Source organism: Cyanistes caeruleus, chromosome 8, assembly GCF_971803275.1.
Source record: "Cyanistes caeruleus chromosome 8, bCyaCae1.hap1.1, whole genome shotgun sequence".
Taxonomy (NCBI): domain Eukaryota; kingdom Metazoa; phylum Chordata; class Aves; order Passeriformes; family Paridae; genus Cyanistes; species Cyanistes caeruleus.
In genome coordinates this window covers 19,935,049-19,957,111 of record NC_141708.1, presented here as the reverse complement: position 1 = coordinate 19,957,111, position 22,063 = coordinate 19,935,049, and the positions used below count along the sequence as shown (strand labels likewise).

Genomic DNA, 22,063 nt, shown 5'->3' with positions numbered 1-22,063 from the left:
TACAGTGTTTTTTACAATTGCTTTTCTTACCAGAACTTGATATTTGTCACATGTATGTGAGCAGAAAATACTGCAGAGAATAACAAAGAGTTTGCAAATTGCTTGCTGTAACCAAAAATTCACTTAAGCCTGTAGGAAGACTGATTTCATTTCACCCCTTTTTTGATGCTGGTTCAGAATGCATTTAATCAGAAAAAAAAATTGAGCCTTAAATTAATGCTTATCAGACTAAAAGAACATGTACATCTCTCCATCTATATGCAGATAATTACAAAAAAGTCATCTGCCTACATGTGTTGTTTTCTACCTATCTATCAAATCAGAATTCTGCTTTTATGAGCCCCCCAGAGGTCTCTGAAGCTGTGAAACACAAGGCTTTTGTTGCAGCAAAGCCTACAAGAAAGCTCCATATAGCTCAAGAAAAACAAATTAGGGCTGTCCCCCTCTACTGCCTTGGTGTAGGCAGTTTTGCATTCCACATCCCTCAGGGGATGCGTTAGACACTGAGTTTCGTAGCCTCCTGTGACCTTCTACTTGTTTTCTTTTCAGCAGGTAAGAAGAGCCCACCGGCAGAGGACAAAGTTGTGTTAACACACATGAAGATACTGAGCAATGAAGGAATTCAAAACCCAGGGTTAATCCCAGAGGCTCCAGCTGACACAGCCTGCACAGAAGAGTCCCAACTTCCCGGCGCCAGTCTCCCACCAGACCGCCTGGCAAGTCCAGATGCAGCAGCTGCACCAGCAGGTCCTGACTATGTGGATGGCCCGGCAAGCACCGACTATGTAGCCACCCTGCCTGACCTCAGTGCCTTCGAGTCCAAGTGCCGGCTTCACAGACTCTCCAAATTTGAATCTGAGGACTCGGGGGTTGAGTTGCCAAGCGGTGCTAACTCTCCATCAACACCGACGGGCTCAGAGAAGAGCTTTGTGCTTCACAGCAGAGACTCATTTTGTGACTCGGGTGTGCTTAGCACCTCTTCTTCTCCAGAAATTGACCATCAGTTAATGAGAACATGTAAAGAACGTGCTAGAAAAGTTAGCGTCCAAGATCCAGAGAGCAAAAAGCAAACTGATTACTACAGCCAGGAGGCAGATGCTGTGCAGGATCCTACAGCTTCCCTTGAAGATTTCAATGTCCCCCAGGAAGAAAGTCCTGATGAACATTTTGACCAGGGTGACAAGCAGTCTCCAGGAAAGGAACCTACCCCAGAGATGGACTTTTCCAGGGAAAGCACTCTTTCTACCCCAGGTCCCATAGAAGAGCCAAATACAATTGCTGACAATTTCCCAGAGAATTTTGGCAGCATGCAAGACCTTCAGATCCATGAACATCAGCTGAAGAAGTATCCCACAAGTGACAGCCTGGATGAATACATGGATGAATGCTGTAGACTGAGTGAGGTGAGAAACACCTTAACTGAATCTTAAATCCAAACACCCCAGTCAGTGTTCAAGTCCTGTTTGTCACAAACTGGACACATCTGAGTGAGTGTAGAATATCTCCCCTGAAACTTGTAAACAGTAAAAATTGGTAATTGTTTTTTATGATTTCTTTTCATACCAGTAAAATTCTGAATTAATTCATAAATATCAGGTCTGGTAAGGATGACAAATGACTCACTGAGGTCTGGTATTTCTAAAATCCCTAGATGAAAGTATGGACATGATTCTGGTCTCAAAATGAAGATTATGAAGTTAGTCATCATCCTCTGACACATGGGGTGGGGGTCAGAACATAGGTTTATTTTCAAGACCAGGTTATTCCTGTCTCTGGAAACAGCTGGCTTGCTTTTGGGGCACTGAAATTTGTAAAGAACTTGTCTAAGGGTTAATTAATTTCTGTCCAGGCCTGTTGTGTCCTGTTGAGTCAACTGTCTCAAATAATGCATGAGCAGGGAGCTAATTAACAAATTCACATTTCTGTTGGGCTGGAGTTGGGGTTGTCATTTTAACTTTCTAGCGTAGCTATGATGGACCAAACGGCAAAGACTTAATTTCAACAGGTTGTCCCCATCCATACTCCCTCTCTCTCCCCTCTCTGGGTACCCTGTGACATTGACAAGAGGATAAAAAGCCCTTCTGTGCACCTTCTCCCATGGCAGGTGCTGGTAAGCGCTTCCCCCAGTTCTCTGCCTGGAGCCTGGTGCTGCTAAAGTGCAGACAGATCACTGCTTTGCCTATAGGCTGCAGTGGGGTCCAGGAGCCAGCAAAGCAAAGATCTCAGTGGGGAGCTCATCCTTGACAGAGACACAGACCAAAGACCCCCATGAGCAAAGGGAAAGGAGAAAGACAGACTAGGTGAAGAGGGTCACAAACACACAAAAGCCTCAAATGGTGCTTAGCAGGGATTTTTTTGGGGGGTGTTAATTGTGGTAATAATGATGAATTGGAATTGGAGATGGGAGGGAGGAAGCCAAGTAACAAGTGATGTATGCTGTGCAAATAATTTAACCCTGACCTTGTTGCCCTGAGCAATCAGACACTGGACTTCCTCTCCAGCATGCCAAACCCTCTTGAGCAGTGAGGAAGGTCAGAGATGTCCCATTTCTGTAAACATTGCATATCAAGGCAGTACAAGCAACACAACAATCCATCTGAGCAGTGTTTTCCTCCCCCAGAGCTATCTCACACATGGCAGATGTGTACTTTGCACAGATCCCAAACTGATGTGTCTATTTGGCAGAGTTCAAGAAAGGATGAGAGCAGCAGAATCTGACCATAGGGAAACTTCATAAAAAGTTACCTAAATTCTCTGTTGCACTCTGGAGAGTTTGCAGCCAGATCTGGTCTTGTCTGACAACTCTGTATGCCCGTGAAATTCCTTTAAATCCTTGGTGAAATGGAGCCTCAGTTTCCCAAAGCAAAGCATTTAAATAAACAAGAGAATAAATTAGAAAGAAGCTGAAGAGGAAATGAAGCTCTTGGTGGCTTATCTCCCCTCCTTTTTAATATCCTCACTGGCTGAGTGCTAAAGCTCTGTGCCCTAGAGCACTTTTCTTTGTTTTTTGAGCTGTGTAAATACAGCTGTGACCTAGATGCTGGGGAAGTTTGCCCCTCTTCATAGCACACCTCCAGGCTGCTGTATCTCAAGAGCAGCACTCCTTAAACTGCTGGGATGCCAGGTAGCACCGAAGTTAATTGGGACAAGAAAGCAGCTGCTTTCTTGTGTGCCTCAGAGCACCAGGACTGCCTCTGGCAGATGCAGAGCCTTCTGCCCTCACCAAACTTACACCAGGCTGACCTGTCCTCACTGTCATACAACAGAGATCTGTTCAGAGGTGAGGTCCAGGTGATCATCTGACTGTACAGCTGACAGATGTATCTTGGTTCATCCCATCTGAGGCTCTGCTCCAGGCTTTCTCTGTGGTTTTCCATTTGCCTGTAACCTGTCCAAGACACAAATTGGTACCTAGAAAGCAATCTCTGCTATGGTCTGTTGTCTTCTGAGAGGCTCAGATACCCTTGGAAATAAATCAGTGTTGTCTGAAAGAAAGCAGGCCATCACAGTGTATTCCCACCCTGCTTGGCAAGAACATGGCAAACCAAATTGCCCCATCAAATCAATTCCTGCTGCGTTAAGTTAATGTTGATAGAAATGCAAGAGTGCTTACACTGGCTTATAATTAATGGTCAATGTGAGCATTATTTAATTATAGGTAACACCATCTTCCTCAGTTCTACTGATGGTTTTGGGGTACCTTAAAGTAACAGAAGAGCAGTTGAGTTTCCCCAGCCCAGCTGGCTGTGGCAGTGCCAACTGTGCTTACTGGCTCACCACAGCCAAACAAGGATTCAGTCTCTGGATGAAGTTGTTCCTTGATACCCTCCTGACCATCCCTCACTGCTGTGGCCACTTCCAAGAGAACAGGAAGGAAAATGCTGAAAAAGAGAGACTGGAAATGCCCAAATGTTTTGACCATTTGGATTCAGTTGGTGAATGGCTTTAGCTGAAAATATACATCAAATCATTTCAGTCCAGCATTTTTAGACAAAGCTTTCTGATCTTTTGTTTTGAACTGTTGTTATTTTGAAATTTGCCTACATTTTGAAAGATGAAAGAAAATGGAAGCCGTCAAACAACAAGAGAAAGAACTTTGAAGCCTAAATAAAAGCATTTCCTTTTAAGCTTGAAGTTTGAAGATACAGAGCTTTTGATGCTTTTGCTTTATAAACACTTCCTCGCACTCCATAAAGTTTACATTAACCATAGCCCAGCCCATATTCCTAGAAGAAGAAAAAGGATGGGAGCACTGTCATCATTAAATGAGAAAAAATAAAAAGTTACTCATACAGTGCTATTTATCCTGGGCTAAAGCAGTCAAAATGTTTCTCTACAGAGTGGTACAGTTCAGGGGAAAGTTAGAGCTACCTGTGACGGTCAGCCCCCTTAGCCTGTGCGTGCCGCTCAGAGGAAACCAGAAGCTATCAGCAAGCACAGCCCCTCCTGGACAGCAGGGTGGAGCTGTCAGAAATACACAGCACGATCTCTCTCTTTCCTGTTATTCACAAGCCTTTTGGTGCTGTCAGCTTCCAGTGACAAATGCTTCCCGCTCAGCCTGTGGCGTCACTAATTGGTTGCTCTGATCCCAGGATGGGAGGTTTGTAGTTACGTTCCCTGTCTGGTGGTGCAGTGACCATGCTGCCTGCACTGGCCACGCTCACATGGCAAGAGCATGCAGTGAGGGATGTATGGCAGGATGGAGCATAGAGCTCAAAACTACCCACAAGAAAAGTGAAGAGCATTGTGTGAAGCACAGAAACCTAAGGCAATGCAAGATACATCAGTGAGCATTTGTCTGAACGAAGAAAAGCTTCCCCTGCAAGCTGCCCGTCATCTTCAGCTCCTGCTGCCAGGTCCAGGACAGTTTTCCATTGAGCCCAGCTGTAGAAAAGCACATCACATGCATCCAAGTGACAGATAATGGCTGAAATGAGGCTGGACAAAGTGCTGACCAGATGATCAGGCATTTTGATTATACGCAAGTTGGAGAAGAGACTTGAAAGCAACTCTCATTATTGCAGATCCCTCTGAACTTCAAATCTTCATAGTGATCAGACACTGCAGTGAACACAATGTTCCCCTGAGACAAGAGGAGAGGCTCCCATCTCTGTGAGCTGGGTAGCCACAGAGGAAAACAAGTGATTTACACTAGTCAAAATATTGACTTAGAGGGCTCTAGATAAGCCAAAGTTCCCAGTGAAGATGCTGATCCTGTATTTTTAAGCTTCCTAAGAAATCTGTGGGCCAGGACAACTGTCATGGTTTATTGCCTGGGACACACATATTGAAAACCTGTACCCAGAACTTAGTCAGGTGAGCACTGACAAGGGCAGAGATCCCTCTTTGGTTACACAGGTGTGCAGTCAATGTAGTGCACCTTAACTCCTCAGGGTCAAAAAAGGGTAATGTGAGTAACTCAGCACAGCATAGTTGGGAGCCTTTATTTCTTCCAGATGAGGATCTGGCTCAGTCTTATACCTAAAAGCAAAATCTATCATGTTTTGTCATACATTACATTCTTACTTTCCCAGAGAAGCTTTAACCATTAGATTCATAAATTGTGTCTTTATGGTCCTCCACATCTTCACCTTACAGAAAATAAGGCAAGATATTTTTCCTTCTTCCTAGGCTTCATCATCTCAAAAATGGGCACACAGCTTTTGTTCCAACACTACTTGACAATTACCATGTCGAGAGTAGGACAAATTTCAATCATGAAGCTTCAGCTGGGAGGACAGAGAGAATGGAAGAGACATCCTGGAAAATGTTTGCAGTTTTCCTGTGGTTGCTGACTCTTCACTACTTGCATTAAACTGTCTCACAGATGCTGAGAGGACAAGAGTTAGACCAGAACATGACAGACCAGAGTCTATGCTGCATTTGACATCACCAGAAGATAGCTAGGGGTCTTTAGGTATTTCCAGTTTATGAAGAGAAAGTCTTTGAAGGGTTCCTATAGAGACCCTCTTCATGCAATTGCTTTGGATGCAACCAGCTAAATTACACAAATATTCTCTATAGAATACCTGCCATATCTGAGCAATCCTAATGCTTACCAGCCCTGTGGCAGGTTGAAGCACACCCCTAAAAGTTTTTACCATTGTATTCTGACCACAGAGGGGCCTGGCCCTGCAGAAATGTGCAAGCACTGGAGTGTCTACCTAATTTTGTGCTTTCTGAAATCACTTCAATAAAATGCATTTTAATTTGCTATTAAATAGCACAAACTGCCCTAAGCAGCCTCTGGAGGCTGGCTGTGTAAAAGGGATCTTCAGCATGGTTGAGTCCAACCATCAGTCTGGTTTAGGTCCTCTACAGGGGTAGATCCACCTTGCCCCAACACCTGAACAACTACTCTACACCTTTTCCCTCTCATTTTCTGGACACCTGTATTTACTCTCAGGAGTTAGAGTTTCTCTCTTACTTTTGCTAAAAGCTGGGTTTTTTTTCCATGCTCGTCCAAAACATACCTTTGCTTTCCAGTGCCTTTAGCCCTAGACACAGAACACAGAAAACCAAGGCCATCTTCTTTCCTCCCCCTGCCCATATTGCCCTACAAACCCAGCAGGCACAAACATGAAGCAGGACTGTACAGCATTAAGCAGAGGACAAATATGGAGCAAAAAGAGGGTCTATAAGTGAAAGAGGTCACAGTCAAATGCTCCATTTTTTTTCTCCAATCTAAGTTAGAGCCAAATGTTTTACTTCATCCTATTCTCCAAGACTTCATCAGTCCTTTGTAGCCTCCCCTTGTGTTTTCACAGCTATAATGGGTTGGATTTGGCTCGGTGTCTCCTTAGGGCAGTACAGGCATGCAATAGCATACTGGCAGGAAGGGGAGTTGCTAGATGTGCAAAAAGAGGGTGCAGTGTGGCAGAAAACCTGTATTTTCAGGGATAATAAGGAACTTCTGACTATCCATTGGAACAGCATATAAAAAAAAGACTGTTCATTTTGGGACAGCTCAAAATGGCCAAATTTTCACAAGCTGATACCCATATAATTTCTGAAAATTACGCTTCTGAAGCTGGGCACCCCAAATCCCTAGTTGCTTTTAGATATGTTCATTATAGTGAATTTGGTTCAACCTTTTCCCACCAGATACCACAGAGGCTTAGTTCTCCCCTGGGGTCCTGTGGCTGTGCCCCTTCCCGTTGCACAGCCACAGTAAATACTCAGTTTTATGGCTGAGTAACTTTTAGCTAGCCACTGCTTCTTGCAGGCTCTGCCTGAGAGGAAAATAAAAGCCATGAAATGAATGACTGCTTGACTTGGAGTCAACAATCTCTGTCCCAACTTCAGACACAAAAGCATCTGGATTTAATAATACCTGTTTATAAATAACGTTGTATCATCATTTGTTTAAAAAGAAGTAAATCCTAATGTTGATTATTTTTGAACACACCATGAGCTTTCTGACATAATGAAAAGACAGGAAGAGTCCCAGGGTTGGCATTTCCCCAAAAATGTAGATTGTTGTGGGAAAGGAGACAGAGTAAGCTTCCTGCTTTTGTAGAGGGAACTTATTTTTTGAAGTAAGATAAACTTAGAGCATGGCTTTTGTAAAGATTGAGGCTTATTTTACTCACTGATATCACACACACATCAGCAGGCAGCGCCAAGGTGGAAGTGAGCCCCTGCATGTGTTTGTTAGCAGCACGTTTGACACAGTCTGATCATGGCACAGGGGAGGACACTCGCTGTGCATGGGCAAGTCCTGGCACCAGAAATGGTGAGGTGCAGAGCAGGAGGCTGGGAAGCATCATTGCTTTTCTTCTGCCATAGGATTATTCTCTGTCTCCAGCACTGCCCTTGGCTGAGCAGCAGTGGGACTCTGGCAGGTCCTGGGTGAAGAGAAATCAGTAGCAGAGATTATCCTTTCACAGCCAGACAGCAAAGTTGATCCTGTGAACTTTCTTCAGGTATCCCTTCAAGACTGAGAAAGTAGCAGCAGGGATGTAAGCTGAGATCTACTAAGGACTAGTGGAAAGAAGTTTTTTCACTTTGGCAGCTTGATTCAAGTACCTTTCTCTCACAGACACACCAGTGATGAGGGCCAGAGTACGAAAGTGCACCCCCAAGTTAGTCACAACTCAGCAGATCAATGTAACCTGCAGATATGTGCCTTTGGGTAGGAGCCAAGCCCAGCTTCAGTACACATTAGTGTGACTGGCACTGAGGATTATGGGCTAAGTGAGCCACACTAGCCCCAGCCATTCACAGCATACAGTAGAACCATATTTGTTTGTAAGGCTTCTGTGGTCAGAAAAAGACAAAAATTAGCCTGGGAGGTGGAACTAGAAACAGGCTGTCACAAGGTTTTCCTCTGCATCAGCCTGTGATGAGTCAGAAGAATCCCTCTGACAGTGGAAATTGCTGAGCAATCCAGAAAAGAGCTTCAGCAAGTAATGCTGTAGCACAAATCTGTGGCAAGACCAAAGCCCCTTGCAAGAGAAAGCCTGACTTTACCACAGGACACATAAGGAGTGTGCAGGGCTCTCAGCTGCTAGTAAGAATTGCTCTGTTACTCCATGGTCCAAGATGCATTATCATTGCAGGTGAACCAAAGTAACAGCAAAGCCCTGGGATCTGGTCTGGGATACCTAGAACACATCTGCCAACTGATTGAGAAGATTGGGCAGCTTCAGGAGTACAATCTGCGTCTCCAGAAACAACTGTGCAGCTTGCAGAAGGAGCAGAAGATGAGTCAGATAAAAGAGGTAAGCAGACATCACAGTATCTTCCATTGAGCACTCGAGTAACACAAATAAGAAACTCAAGGCCCAAACAGAAAGTCCTGTGTGCAGGAAGATGCCAGTTTTCCATATCCAACACCCACCTGGGCTGGGTACTGTGGTCTTCAGGGAGGCCTCACCCACCAAAATGGGTTTAGGTTCCTGAGGCTGGACTTGAGTTTCTGTTCTTACTCCGTTTTTTTTCCCGAATGTGCTTGCTTCTGTTGAGTTAAAAAGCACCCTCCTCACCTGATGCAATGGCCTGCTCTAAGTCAGTAACTTTCTTTTTACAGCTGTAAACTTCCTAAGAACACATCTCTCCTCAACACTTTCAAAACAAAATCCACAGAGCTCCTTAGCAATTGTGTTTTGAACTATAAGATCTTTCATTTCCTTCTTGTTTCAAACTGTCAAAATCCCAGAATTTTTCACAGAACAGACACAAGGGGAAAGAGATCAGCAATACTATGACCCAGCTCCATGCTTTTTTTTTTTTCCCTTCCTGTGCTCCTGAGCTGCCAGATTAAGAATCTCTGACATTAAACCATTTCAGTGTTCCCATTTGTCATTTTAATCAGACAGAGCTGGAAAATTTGAGTTACATTTGCAAATAATGTCAGGGTCTTCCTAGCATTTCCATCAGTATTTTTTAATCCCTGCATATTTTATTAAGCTCTACCCCACCTCTTCAGTCATCACACCAGATTTCCATCTTTTTTCCTCCCTTGCCTTTTTGTTTATTTTAACACTCCCCAAAGGAACAGAAAGGGTTTATCACACTCAGCTATTTCTTCCCAGCTGTGCTGTGGAGAGTCTTTTATTCTCCTGATAGCGTCATTGTTCCCCTGGTGCTGCTCTCCCACCTGCTGGGACTGGATCTGCAGTAGGTGACTGACTCCTCCTCAGAGCCAAAGCCAAGTTCTGAGTCAGGTTGCAGAGCAGAGTAGCTTGTCATTTCCATGTACCCATCTCTCACACTCATAGGAATGCAGCCTCCTACATAGAGCCTGGGAATTACTAACACATTTCCTGAAGCTTTACAACTGTGAGTCATTGCTCAAAGTAACTCTTCCAAGCTGCAAACTCATCTGATATATGTACCCCTTCCCCAGTTCCCACTGAAATGAAAGGCACTGTGCTTTCATTTAAATATTCAAAACTTTGATCTTTTTGGTACTTCTGAAGGTCTCTCAGCAGTGTCTTCTCAGATGCATTTGTCTCATACTGTTCAGTGGAGAATTGGATCGTTAGATATAACATTCAGTGCTTGCAGCGCAGTCTATAAAACTGGATGTTCTCAGGTATCCTGTGGTGCCTGCATCTCCTGTATTTGAGCAGCTCTCCATTATTTTGTTCTTCAGTCATAGCCCCTCTGAATAGAAGAGGAACACTGCTACTCCATTTGCCATGAAGCTTGAAGATTGCCGTCCACAATTTGGAGAGCATCCAAAGACTCCTTTACAAACCATGTTCACTCTCCATGCAGACTATGAGCATGGAAAGGTTTCCATGTCTCAGACATGGCTATGGAAGACACAACCCCCAAAAAAGTGGGATTAACATCATATTAAGCACAGGTCATGAGGATTGTAGATAAGCAATGCTCGCAATGATGTTCTTGAGAGGTGCACATACATCACCACTGAAATGATGGCTTTGATCCTGGGACACAAAGGGAACACTGCTGCTCCACATCCTTTGCTTTACAGGGAAAACTATAGTACCATGGGCCAAAACCAGCATCATTCATCATATCTTCTAAGCATCTCCCAAAGGTATAGGTAAAGCAAAGTGCCACACTGCTGTGATAACAGATCCAGATGAGAAGTGACATTGAAACTGTCAGTTGCTTGGGGGTCTCCAGAGGTGCTAAACTGGTGTTGGCCTGTCCTGGTTCCAACACCAGTTAACAGTCTGGTTCCCTTTCTGCTTCATCTGAATAAAGCTCTCCTTCCTTCCCACCCTGCTAAACTCTTCTGCAATGTGGTTGTGCAAGGTAGAAAATTTCCCTTCCTCACCCCACCAGCAACAGCAGAAGCAGACTGACTTAAGTACCACATACAGTCAATCTGGCTGGTAACATGCAAGAAAACTGTGGCATCCCATCAATAAAAATACAAGATATTGTTGTCTGTGCATGCTCCAAAACAAATAACATCTTAAAATATGAGTCATTGTTATAACTGATCTCTTTATTTACACTAATGCCTTAGCTGAGCAGCTCTCTGTTTAGAGACTTGTGTTCAGTTCCTTCTGGAAAACAAACTGAAAAGATACTGAGTATCAGGCAATTTAAGTTAAATGCTAATGAAGCCATGAAAGCTCTGCATTACCAGCTACAGGTTGTTCAGCCTTTTAGAGAATTAAATAATTTGTCTGGGTTCTGGTGGGTCCCAGGACAAGGCTGGACGTCCCTGGGCTGTAATGTTTACAATTTCTCTGTAGTGTTGCACCCCCTATTACCTTGGGCTGTTGCAGCCTGAGAGCCTACATACTTTCTTTTTGTCTGGTACAGGAATATCTTCTACAGCATTGCTCCTGTGGAGCTGCCAGTATCTTCCTTAACTCATATCAAGACATGAAAACAAGTTTTTCTGGGAGGAGCAGACCTCACAGCCTCTTGGTTCAGACTGGAAACTCTTCTGATCTTTCCATCATCCCAGAAATAGGAGCAAACACTGAGAAGCTGAGCAGCTGCAATGGTGAGTTCAAATACCTCTAACCTGCTCTTCCATTTGCCACCATTTGGTCAAACAAGCTTACCAGCCACTTTCTTTTCCCTTGGAAAGACAGCTGGGAACAGGGCAAAGTTTTAAGAGAACTAAACTCTAGCTGAAATCTAAGAGAAGCAATTTAAAACACCCTGTGTATACCTAAGATTTTAACACTGGCTGCTTCATGCGTGTGAATTGGGTTTTTTTGCTTTCCAGCTGTGGCTGTAAAGATTAGGACAAATGAATTATAAAATAGGTCTTTTGGAAACTTATCATGCCTGAATGGGACTGTTAGCAGAGCTCCTCTCACCCAGGCAAGGTAGGATTTGATTTAAGATGGAAAGCCTTATGCCTGTCTTCTACCCTCTCAAGTAGGCACAGAACACATTCCTGAAGGATGACTTATTCTGTAGACCAAGTGGAAATAAGCCCCACCTGCAAAGCTTGGATCCAGAGACCAACTTTTCCAGAAGGCTGAGAAACACTGGGCCCAGCCTACTGATGATAAAACCAAATGAAAAGTGTGTTAGATGTGAACCAGCTCACTAAATGAGGCTGATCGGTTTATTTCAAACCTTGTATTTCAACTTGTTTCTAGTACCTGATGAAACACAGAACAACTTAATTGCAGGTTCTTATCCCATCTTTAAGTCCTTAGGGTCCATCTGAAGTCATAACTTGCTGCCAGCACTGCCCAGAGGCCATCCTAGCAGGACACTGCTAAGAAATAAGTCCTTGCATTTCATTGCAGGAAGTGAAAGATACCTGGAATCAGGAAAGAGCCAGCCAATGGTGGGGCTCAGGAAGTCATCAAACAATAGGAACAACAAGGAGAATGAGTTCAGAGAAGTTGGGAGTATGGCTGAGGGACAGGCTTTTCTGTCAAAGGATTCTGCAGTAAGAAAGGTGAGTGATAGACTTGGAACCTGACTCTGAGTGGTCCCTGTGGGAGAAGCAGAGAGAAGTTCTGCTCAGGCAGGTCAGAGCGAGGTGCCAGGAGTGCAAGTCAACCCTGCCTGCTACTGAGTGGAGCTGGGCCAGCTAGGATCAGGGGTGTCTGTGTCCCTCTGCTCCCAACCTTAGATGAAGAAGGACAATGTCTTTATGCCAAGAAAGGCACAAATGGATCACTGGTGTAGGGGAGAGGAGCACTGCAGACAGCAGCATGGAGTTTAGTCCTCACCAACTCCAAATAACTTACTGTGTGGACTCTGTCCTAAGTATCTCCACTTCTGATGCTAGTGAGATTAAACCAAGCATTCATTACCACTAGTAAAAATTTTAGTGGATCAATCCTTAGCTGGCCACACTTACCAGACTGGCAGCATATCAATGTAATTAGCTCCAGTCCTCAAAGCATGTTCCAGGGAATGTGTTTCAGCACATCTGTGTCACTGAAGTCCAAGAGAGCAAGAATAAATGCTTTCCTCTCCCTTTCTTTCCCATTGTTTGTGTTTGCATCAGCACTTTCAGGTTCCAGTGGGGTTCAGAAGTGCTGAAATGCCAGAGCAGAGACTCTAATCAGAGTATTCCCAGTCTTGCAAACAGGAAAGAGGAAGGAGTAGGTCTCTCATGGGAAAGACCTCATGAAATTTCCACCCTTAAGTTGCAAATAGGTCACAAACACTTCAATGAACTTCAGAACCCAAATTAAGGCTGAGGCCTGAAAGGTGCTCCATGCTCTGTTGTGTGTCCAGCCAGCTTCTTGAGTATTTTAAGCATGTGGGAAGTTCTGATGACTTCACAGGACTGTAGAACCAAGGTCCAAGCTCTTTAAACTGAATCCTCATCCTCTCTTGTTACATCACACCTTAGTATTGTCACTTAGTATTGGATTTTGTATCCTGAACATGAAATGCGTGATTTATTCCTACAGTGCAGGTACTATGTGGGAATTCTGTCTGTTACACTCATCCCCAGGCTACGAGGTACTATAAACATGAACTGGCAGTTTAAATACAAAAGAGAAGGCAAGAGGTGGAAGGAGAAAGAAGGGATTATCACACATGTGAAGGACTGAATCTAAAAAGAGATAAAAGACTCACCAAGGCTGTGGCTACATTCCAGGGCAGAGCTGAGAACAGAGCCTAGTCTGTTGCAAACGCTGGGAAGATGGTCTCACTGTCTTGGTCTTTAACAATGTGTTTGCCTTTTGTTTTCAGGCTCTGGACATCAGCAAGAACACCTCGGTATGTACTACCTTTGCAGAATATATTTAACTCGTGTCTACATATTCAGAGATTACGTGCATGTGGTGCACAGCATTGTATGAACCAAAGAGGTTTCCTCATCCCTGAGGTTTACTCTCATGGACAACAGAAGCATCAGCTGGCCCGGGCTTTCTGCGGTATCAGCAGTGCTTGCTTGTCTGAGACAACACCAGCACAACGAGGGACTAACTGCTAAAGCCTCTAAACCCTTCCACAGCACACATTAATCAGAGTAGTAAACACAGAAGTTTGCTATTTCCATGAGTAAACAGTCTTGCTTACAGGCAATTAACCCAATAGCACTGAATCAGGTGTTGCAGTTCTCAGCTGAGCCATGACCTCATCTGAAGTTTTGAACTGAAAACTTTGCCGATTCCCAAGAAGAACTATTACAATAGGCATTGCTGGGGCTAATAAGTGTGGCTGGGCAGGTGCCAGGTTATGCTCTCAAGGTGGCCACAACTCCTGTAGTAATGGCTCTGCTAATGGCACTGCAGCACAGTGAGGAGGAACCTTGGGACAGGGCAGAACAATGTCAGGAACATGAAAATAATTTGAGAAATTCACTGAAATGGGAATAATTTCTCACCATTATGCTAGTTCTGGGACATGATAATTTTTGTTCTGTTCCCCAGGTTTTCCAGTCATCACTTAAGGAAATTAAAAACTATATAAAAAAACCCCAAACAAAACATTAAATTTTTTACTCGTAGCTCCATTTAGTTCACTGGTCCAGATGATCCCGACCTGGAGAGAACAAAGATTAGAGATGGCCTCCTGAGACTCCTTGACCTCCTGATAATCTCTATTAGCATTTCAAATGTAAGGGCCCAGTAGCTGTGGCTTGCTGACGTGACAGGGAAACAAAGGCTTGATCTCTTCTAATTCATGATCCACAAAAGCTACCACTTTAAAATAGGCTGATACCAATGCACCTGGCCTAATAGAAAGGATAAGAGAGTGAAACTGCTTTTTTGGTTTTTGTTGTAAAGGCCCCCTGTGTGCATGTGAGTAGGTAGGAAACCAAGCCCATCTTCTCTTTTAACACAGAATGACAATAGGGTAAAACGTGCCCTTAGGCAGCTACTCAGCATTCACCAATGAGGTGCCCTCACTCTCTGAAATCCTAAATCAGAAAGAACAGCAGAGTCCTAGGCAGAGAAATGCTACCATACAAAATACAAAAAAAGATGGTATTACTCAGAGTTCATCCATCCTGTCTCCTTGTGTCCTATATAGGTGCAGGCTGGCCTCTGGGCATCATTGCAGTGTTAAAAATTATTTTGTGGGCCCTGACCCCTATCTGTCTGAAATAAAGAAACTTCCTTCTTCCCACCACCCTGGAGTACCCCAAAATATCATATGTTGACCAGATGAATTCTGCCAGTAAATTGCCGTTTAAGTTGTGCTTTCTTTTTGCTCCCTAGGGTGAGAGCCATGCTTGGAGGAGAATGAGAGATCTAATGAGGAAGACGCGGTTGACAAACCAGAGCAAGCTGGGGCTGTCCTCTGCTGCTCTGAAGAGGTCCTGCCCACAGTTGTACAGGTGAGAGAATGCTGTGGGAGATTTTCATTTAGTGTTGGGAGGAGGTGGTAGAAGGTTTACCTCTCATTGTTGCTGCCTGGAGAAGATCACTCCTTACCTTATTTCCATTGCATATGCTGGTCCTGGCTAGCAGCAGCATTTGCTTCCTTAGTGCCCAGATGCTCTAGGATCCCAGCTGGATGTTACCCATGTGAGAATCATGGAAACATTAGGGTCTCTAAAATAAGGTGCTTCTCCCCAGTAGGGCAAGAGGATGACGACAACTAGCCAGAACCATTCTATAGCCCAATTATTTGTCTTTCTGCTCCCTCTTAAGCATTGCAGTCTGCTTTCCCACCTTTCATCCAGTGGGACAGACCATGTCTGACATACACATGATGTGTGTTGGGATGGGACAGTCAGGATCAGCTGGATGGTTTTTGTCAGAGGAAGAAGAGATGAAGTTTGCTGAATGTGTGCTCATGGGTGGGACCTGTTCGTTGCTGTATATTAATATTTGGGTCAAATATGAGGTATTTCTATTTCGTGATCCATTCTTCTCCCTTGGACAAGTTTGTCTACCAAGCTGGTTGTAGCCTGGTCTCTGAGCTAAACTGTGTTGCGTGTGTCCATCTGACACTTCTGCCAGCTACCCCTTGCACAGATATTCCCTGTGCACTTGCCAAGTCCTCCCAGCTAGTCTGATGAATTTGGAGTGTTTGTATATGTAATCAGGTAACAGGAAGAGCCTGGGTATCTTAGTCACCAAAGCAGGAGCATTACGTGGAGCTGTGCACCTCCCTGTATGTTTTTTCAGCTGAGGTCTCAGTAACCTTCAGCGGAACAGCTTAAATGTGCTTAAGCCCTCCTCCGGTTTTAGAGGGGGTGATGGTGGGGAAACAGCAGTTGTTTAAGCACTCAGGAATGTTCTATTGTTCCCCTTAAGACAGCCTGTACCTACCTTACAAAATGCATATGGGAATCGGGAATCTTATAATTACAGCTGGAAAAAAAACCCCTCTGTAATACATGGAGTGACTTTTCCAGCTGGGGAAAGGTTGGTTGGGGCCCAAGCACACGTAACAGGACAGCTTCCTCCTATTGTTTGGGAAACTGAAAGAAACACAAAGCAGAGGGAGATCAAACAGTTCCATCTAAAATAGATGGTGAACCAGCTGGGGAAAAAAATACAAACTCCTGTGAACCTTCCCTCTAAACCTGAATAGAACCAGCACTTTTATTTGGGTTTCAGAAAAGTTCTGTCTCTGTAATCTTCTGCTTGCCTCATCTCTGCAGCACAGAGGACAGCACCAGCACTCCCTGCATTAGAATTGAAGGCTAGGTCCTGAGCTGCCTTAATTGATGTATTTCCAATGAAGAGTCAGCCCAATAGCTACTAGCAGAAATTCTAGCTCCCTAGAAATTAGTCTCCTAGAATGGACAACTACTGCTATCATGTAAATGCTGTACAGTGAGATGCCAAATACACAGTTTTTTTGCCTGTCTGTATCCACGCATCTTCAGAGCTCTTGTTCACTGATTGTTGCAGGCTGTTTTCAGTGGCTGATGAATGGCCTTTTCTTCCACTAATTTTCTTCTCCCATATATCTACATAAAACCCTTGCCTCTACTCATGCCCCTTATCTCCTTCCATTTCCTTTTCTCCTTCATTTAGTTCTTATTCTCCAGCCCAATCTGTATTTGGTCTTGCTCTTTTTACCCCAAACCCAGCAACAGCCATATACCAACCCTGTTATTTTCACTGGTGTGTGGAAAAGTTGGGCACCTTGTTTATGTGGCAGTTTGGATATGCAGTTGCCCTCAGGCTCCTATGAAGTAAAAAGTTAGGCTTAGTGGATCAATGACAGACCAGCAAATGCTGCTGGACAGAAAGACAGACCCTTCCTGTGGCAGTACCAGAATGATAAAGCAATAAAGTCTCATGCATCTGCAGTTCTTGGCAAAGCAAACCTTGAAGCCCTGACACTCTTAGCATTTAAAGCCACTGTCTTTGTTATAATTTATGAAACATGTTTGTCCTGGCTCCTGGTCCTGTTTGTACATGCACACATATGGAGTTGGCTGGCTTTTGCTTACCCGAGCTTTCTTGGGCTCCAGGTCTTGCACTGGAACAGGCTGGAGCCTGGTGCCCTGTATTAACATACAGTTCTGAAGGAGTCAGAGATCTGTTGCTTTTGACACCCAGTCCCGTTTGAGTCATTTGGACAATTAGAGAAAATCTCTTTGTTTTTGTTTTTGTAACTAGGTCAAAGCAAATCTCCTTTCATGCTCCTACTCTGTGTATGATGAATGATCTGCTCCAGGGTGGTTGTTTTGTTTTTCTTTTCTGTCTTTTTTTATTTATTTTTTTTTAACATCTACAAAAGAATTCTCATAGCAGAGACAACTTGGTTCTTCTAGCAGGGGAGAGGGGAGGCTTGCCAAGGTAAACATACTGGCACAAGACTCAGTGGTTTGTCATACATTGTTCTAAGCAGGCTTAGGTTTTCATTTCATTTTCTTTTTCCTGCTAATACGTTTGCTCCTGCAAAGCACCATCTATTCTGTGCAAAGAACCAGAACAGACTGATGGCTGACTTCATTATGGTGTTGTGAACTTAAGCAGCACATGGTCCTCCACTTTCCAGGGTAGGATCTAATGTAGAAAGCTTTGGGCAATCCCCTCCTGACATTGCAGTGCAGGTATACCCATCTGGGTATCTATGGGAGCTGTAAGTTTAATGCAGATGCATGGGCATGAGCTAACCCCATGTACAGTATTTTTCATGGTAAAGATGATCATTTCAGTTTGAAGCCACCAAAAGCCTGCTGCCGTATGATGCCTACTTTGTGGTTAGTGTGAAGTAAGCTAGCAAGGACAGTGCAGTTCTAACATTACAAAACCCCATCTTCAATACTGTGAAGTAAAGGTTGAAAGGGGCCCAAGAACCTCAGACTCAGATCCAAATTATGTTTTTCAAATGGAAGATTAATACTAAGGTGTTCTCAACCCTGTGCTCAGGGTTGAGAAACCATCAAAGAATTAAAGAACATCAAGACAGAAGATTGACCAGTCCATTGCAAAAGAACTAAGTGCAGAACAGAACATAAAAATGTACAACACTTAGAAAAAAACCTAATAGTAGTTCACAAAAGAGTCTACATCACATTAGTGAGGACTTTGAGTGGAAGATTTTTCAAACTGAAGATTTGAAGTAAATAGCTATTAGCTATTTATTTTTTGTAAATAACTTTCAAATATTGATTCAAAAAAACCAAACACCAAAAACCAAACAACAGCTTTTTTTTCTTAAACAGAGCCTCTTTTAAAGATGTGTCTAGGAAGTGTTTCAAAAGGTTTGTCTCTCATAAGCTCTGGAGGCCTGAGCTAATTAAGTCATTTCAACTAAACAGAATGCATTATACTTGTTTCAATCATATGTAATAAATAACTAACAAAAAAATTAAGCTGGAGACAGTCCACAGCAGCTAGCTTAGTGTTGCTCGTCAAAGCACTTCATTTCTTACTATTTTAGGCCAGAAATTTTAACTTCCCTGTGACATTCAGCCACAAGTCTATCCCCTGTCTCCCAGCTAGGCAGAAAATACTGGCTGCTCTGAACAAAAGGATGTTTGTGTCCATCCATTACAATGTGCCTCCCTGCCAAGTGCTGCATCTTGTGGCTCTCTTTCTGGATGTTGCCACAAATATTTGGATAGCATCTGTTATGGAATTTCAGACTGGAGAGGGGGAAGCTGTATTGGGTATAGCTTAGATACATATGCACAGCATATTAATGTTAAGAACACAGCCATGCATTCTGGACACTGTCAACTTCAGTTGTATTTTTCCATTTGTTAAGGCCAGATATTATGTCTTCAGAGCTGAGGAAAACTGAGAGGAACTCCATGATTGTTCTGGGACAAAATACAAAGAACGAAAACGTATGGCCTTTCTGATAATCTGAGTCAAATGGAGCAAGCTGAAGTAAGTAAACCAGCATGTGTTTCTTTGTGGGTTGGGGTTTTTCACCACTTCTGTGCACAAAAACGAGGCAGTCCTCTTTCCTTCATTCAGACACACTCCAGCTTGCAAAGACAGAAACAGGTCCAATTTTTGAAGTTCAAGTGATGTGGATTGATGCCTACTGAGGACTAGCCCATATATCTTCATTTTAATAGCTCCTCAGCTTTTGCTTGGTTGCATTTTTTTTTATTAACCCACAATTTAAAGGCAAATGTAGTCATACAGGCTATGTTACACAGCCTTTTTACAAAACATAAAAGACACTAAATTAATTAATCTGCAGTCAGTCAAAAGACTTCCAAATAATAAGCCAACGAGGTGTCTTGGGAAAGAGACAATCTGTACATAATAAAGACTAAAAGAAAATCAGCCTCAGCTTCATCTTCCCAACTCAGCCCACAGGCTAAATACAGAGAAGCTCTATCTAATCTCATATTCACTGCATGTTTCTGTTTCAGAAAGTCAAGGCAAGCATACCAAAGGATGCAAAATCAAGAATCCCAGGGTTACTCTGCGCAATCTCCATTCTACAATTGTCAACAGAGCAATTCTGAATTGAGTGTTGGAAAGGAAAGGGGGAAGGGGGATGTTGAGAAGGGTTTGTGGGCAGATACATGCTCAGCTATGTATGGCTTCGCTCCTGAATCTGAATTGTACTTTAAAAAGTCAAGCCACAGATGAAAATTGCTGTTAGCATCTTAGCAACACAAGCAACAGGGACTTGTGACATTTGGAAATTCTTCCTCTTCTCTGGGCTGGGAACAGAATTACCTGAAACACTGAAGTCTTGAAATTACCATTACTTTCTGGAGACTTCTCCAACTGAAATAAATATTAGCTTCATGGCACATAGCATCATCTAGAGGAGTGCCAGAGACTCATTGCCCAGGGCAGATGTGGCTGTTGAAAGGACAGCCTCCTCCCTCTGGGGAACCTGAACTGCAGTCCCTGTCCCCAGCAGAGTTCTTCCCTTCAGAGCAGCCTATGGCCACCTGTGCCATTTCACTGGAATCCAACCAGAAAACAGAGTACATAAAGCTAGGGTCATTCCTGAATCCACTATTAGCGTCCCATCCTGTGGGCCTGCTCCTTCTGCGGAGGCCCCTGGACTCTGGTGCTACCCTGCACAGTAGTTGGCATTGTAGATGCTCATTGTTAAGACCAGAGTAAGCAGCACTGCAGGAATCAGCCTTTCGAGAGGCTGGAGGGGGCATCCAGAGCAGTCTCTGCCACACCCAGCCACTGTGTACTCAATCTTTTATTTTTTTTTTTCCTTTTCTTTTTTTGACGGGGGACAGGACACCAGGCTTGAATTCCTGCTTTTAAGTTCCATTGAAGTGCTCTGTCTGTGCAGGTGGGGGCCTGAGGCTGTAGGTGGGGCAGTACTGTACAGCTCTGCCTTGCTCTCTCTGTTGGGAAGAGTTAAGGAGAGCAAGGCTGCAAGGGAAAGTAATTCAAAGACATCCTTTATAAACTGGTGCTCTTTTGGGATACACTAACAACTGCATAACACTATGACTGTGTGTGGTAGCTGCCTTATTGCCACATGTCCACTGCCTCCTGACTCAGGGAACAGGCAGTGCACGCTTCTGAAAGTCCCGTAATTGCAGAGGTCTCTGCACACTAGCACCTATTGGTACTGGCAAAATAATTAATACACATGGAGTAAAGATTTAAGTGAACTAGCATTGCTTCATGATAAAGGATTGTTCTACCCCATAAATTATAATATAATTACATGTCAAGTAATTGCTGTTTAAAAATCCCTCCCCAATCCCAACTTGCCTGAGAACCAAGATTTGACAAGCTGGCAGGAATGATAAATTTCAGCAAGTTTAGTCTTTCAATAACAGATGCATTTTCCTTGCTCATCCACATCAGCTGGAGCCATTGGAGTCCTCCAAACCAGAGCAGGATCTTTTCTGGATTCAGAGCATCTCAGCCAGGCCATTCCCAGGCCAGTAGAGTTTGCAGGGATGAGTGAGGGCAGGGTTCAAGTATGCAGAAGGATTGCTACTGTTGTTACTTAGCATCTCAAAAAAACCCCTACAAACACAATCACCAAACCCCACAACCCAAACCCCCATTAAAAAGTAAAAAAAAGGCTGTGCTGACTCAATGTTAGCACCCTAAAGTAGGTGCCGTGTTTAATTTTTCAGTTGTAGCTGCTGGTGCAGGACTTGCTTATTCACTCTATATCTTGCTAGCTTCATCCAAAGCTAGAAAGATTTATGACTTGATTATTCTGTGAATATTCCATATATCTCCATAAATACAGGGGGCAAAAATCCTGCATTAACTTAACTTACATCCTCCACTATCCCTCCAGCTTTTTTACAGACTGTACATAATGTGAATCAGTGTAAACTGAATTTAAAGTGTTTTAAGACATAGCATCATGAACTGGTATTTTCTACAACCCTCTCTATTCATGGTATAAGCTTGTTGAATGTTTTGTGTTTGGGGTTTTTTTGTATTTTTTTAATTAAAACTAGCACTCTTCTTTATTATAGCATTATATTAAATATGTTCATGTATTTTTCAGAAATAAATGTATTTATAATGTGTAACATACTGTATAGTTCTGCACTCCAGGATCCATTGTAATCCAAGCATAAGAAATTTAATAAAAGCATCACTATTATGATAATTGTTTTCAATATTTTATTAATGAGCACCTGGCTTGTAATATAGCAACTGCCACACCTTTAGGGTGTCAGGTGAGCACAGCTACTCAAGAAAGGAATTGTTACCTCCAAGCTTTTAAACAACATCTTTAAATTTGGCAAAGAAACAAGTTTGCTCTTTGGAAGGAGGTGCTGTTCTGAAGGCATTAGAGGGTGAGGAGA

At 43.4% G+C, this 22,063-nt stretch overlaps 1 protein-coding gene across 4 annotated transcripts in view; it reads left to right on the top strand.

Moving 5' to 3' along the window:
• LOC111931095 (uncharacterized) overlaps nt 1-21,864 on the top strand; it is a 31,170-nt gene extending 9,306 nt beyond the window's left edge. For 2 of the 4 annotated variants that reach the window (XM_023929508.2, XM_086900964.1), the window contains exons 2-9: nt 553-1,403; nt 8,562-8,723; nt 11,254-11,440; nt 12,204-12,358; nt 13,615-13,641; nt 15,090-15,208; nt 19,051-19,175; nt 19,673-21,864. In XM_023929508.2, coding sequence (XP_023785276.2) covers nt 553-1,403; nt 8,562-8,723; nt 11,254-11,440; nt 12,204-12,358; nt 13,615-13,641; nt 15,090-15,208; nt 19,051-19,147 — 1,598 coding nt within the window. In that variant the 3' untranslated portion in view covers nt 19,148-19,175; nt 19,673-21,864. Of the gene's footprint in view, nt 1-549; nt 1,404-8,561; nt 8,724-11,253; nt 11,441-12,203; nt 12,359-13,614; nt 13,642-15,089; nt 15,209-19,050; nt 19,176-19,672 lie in introns of all 4 variants that reach the window. The other 2 variants (XM_086900963.1, XM_023929507.2) reach the window with 1 other exon arrangement.
• Nucleotides 21,865-22,063: the final 199 nt, after the last annotated feature.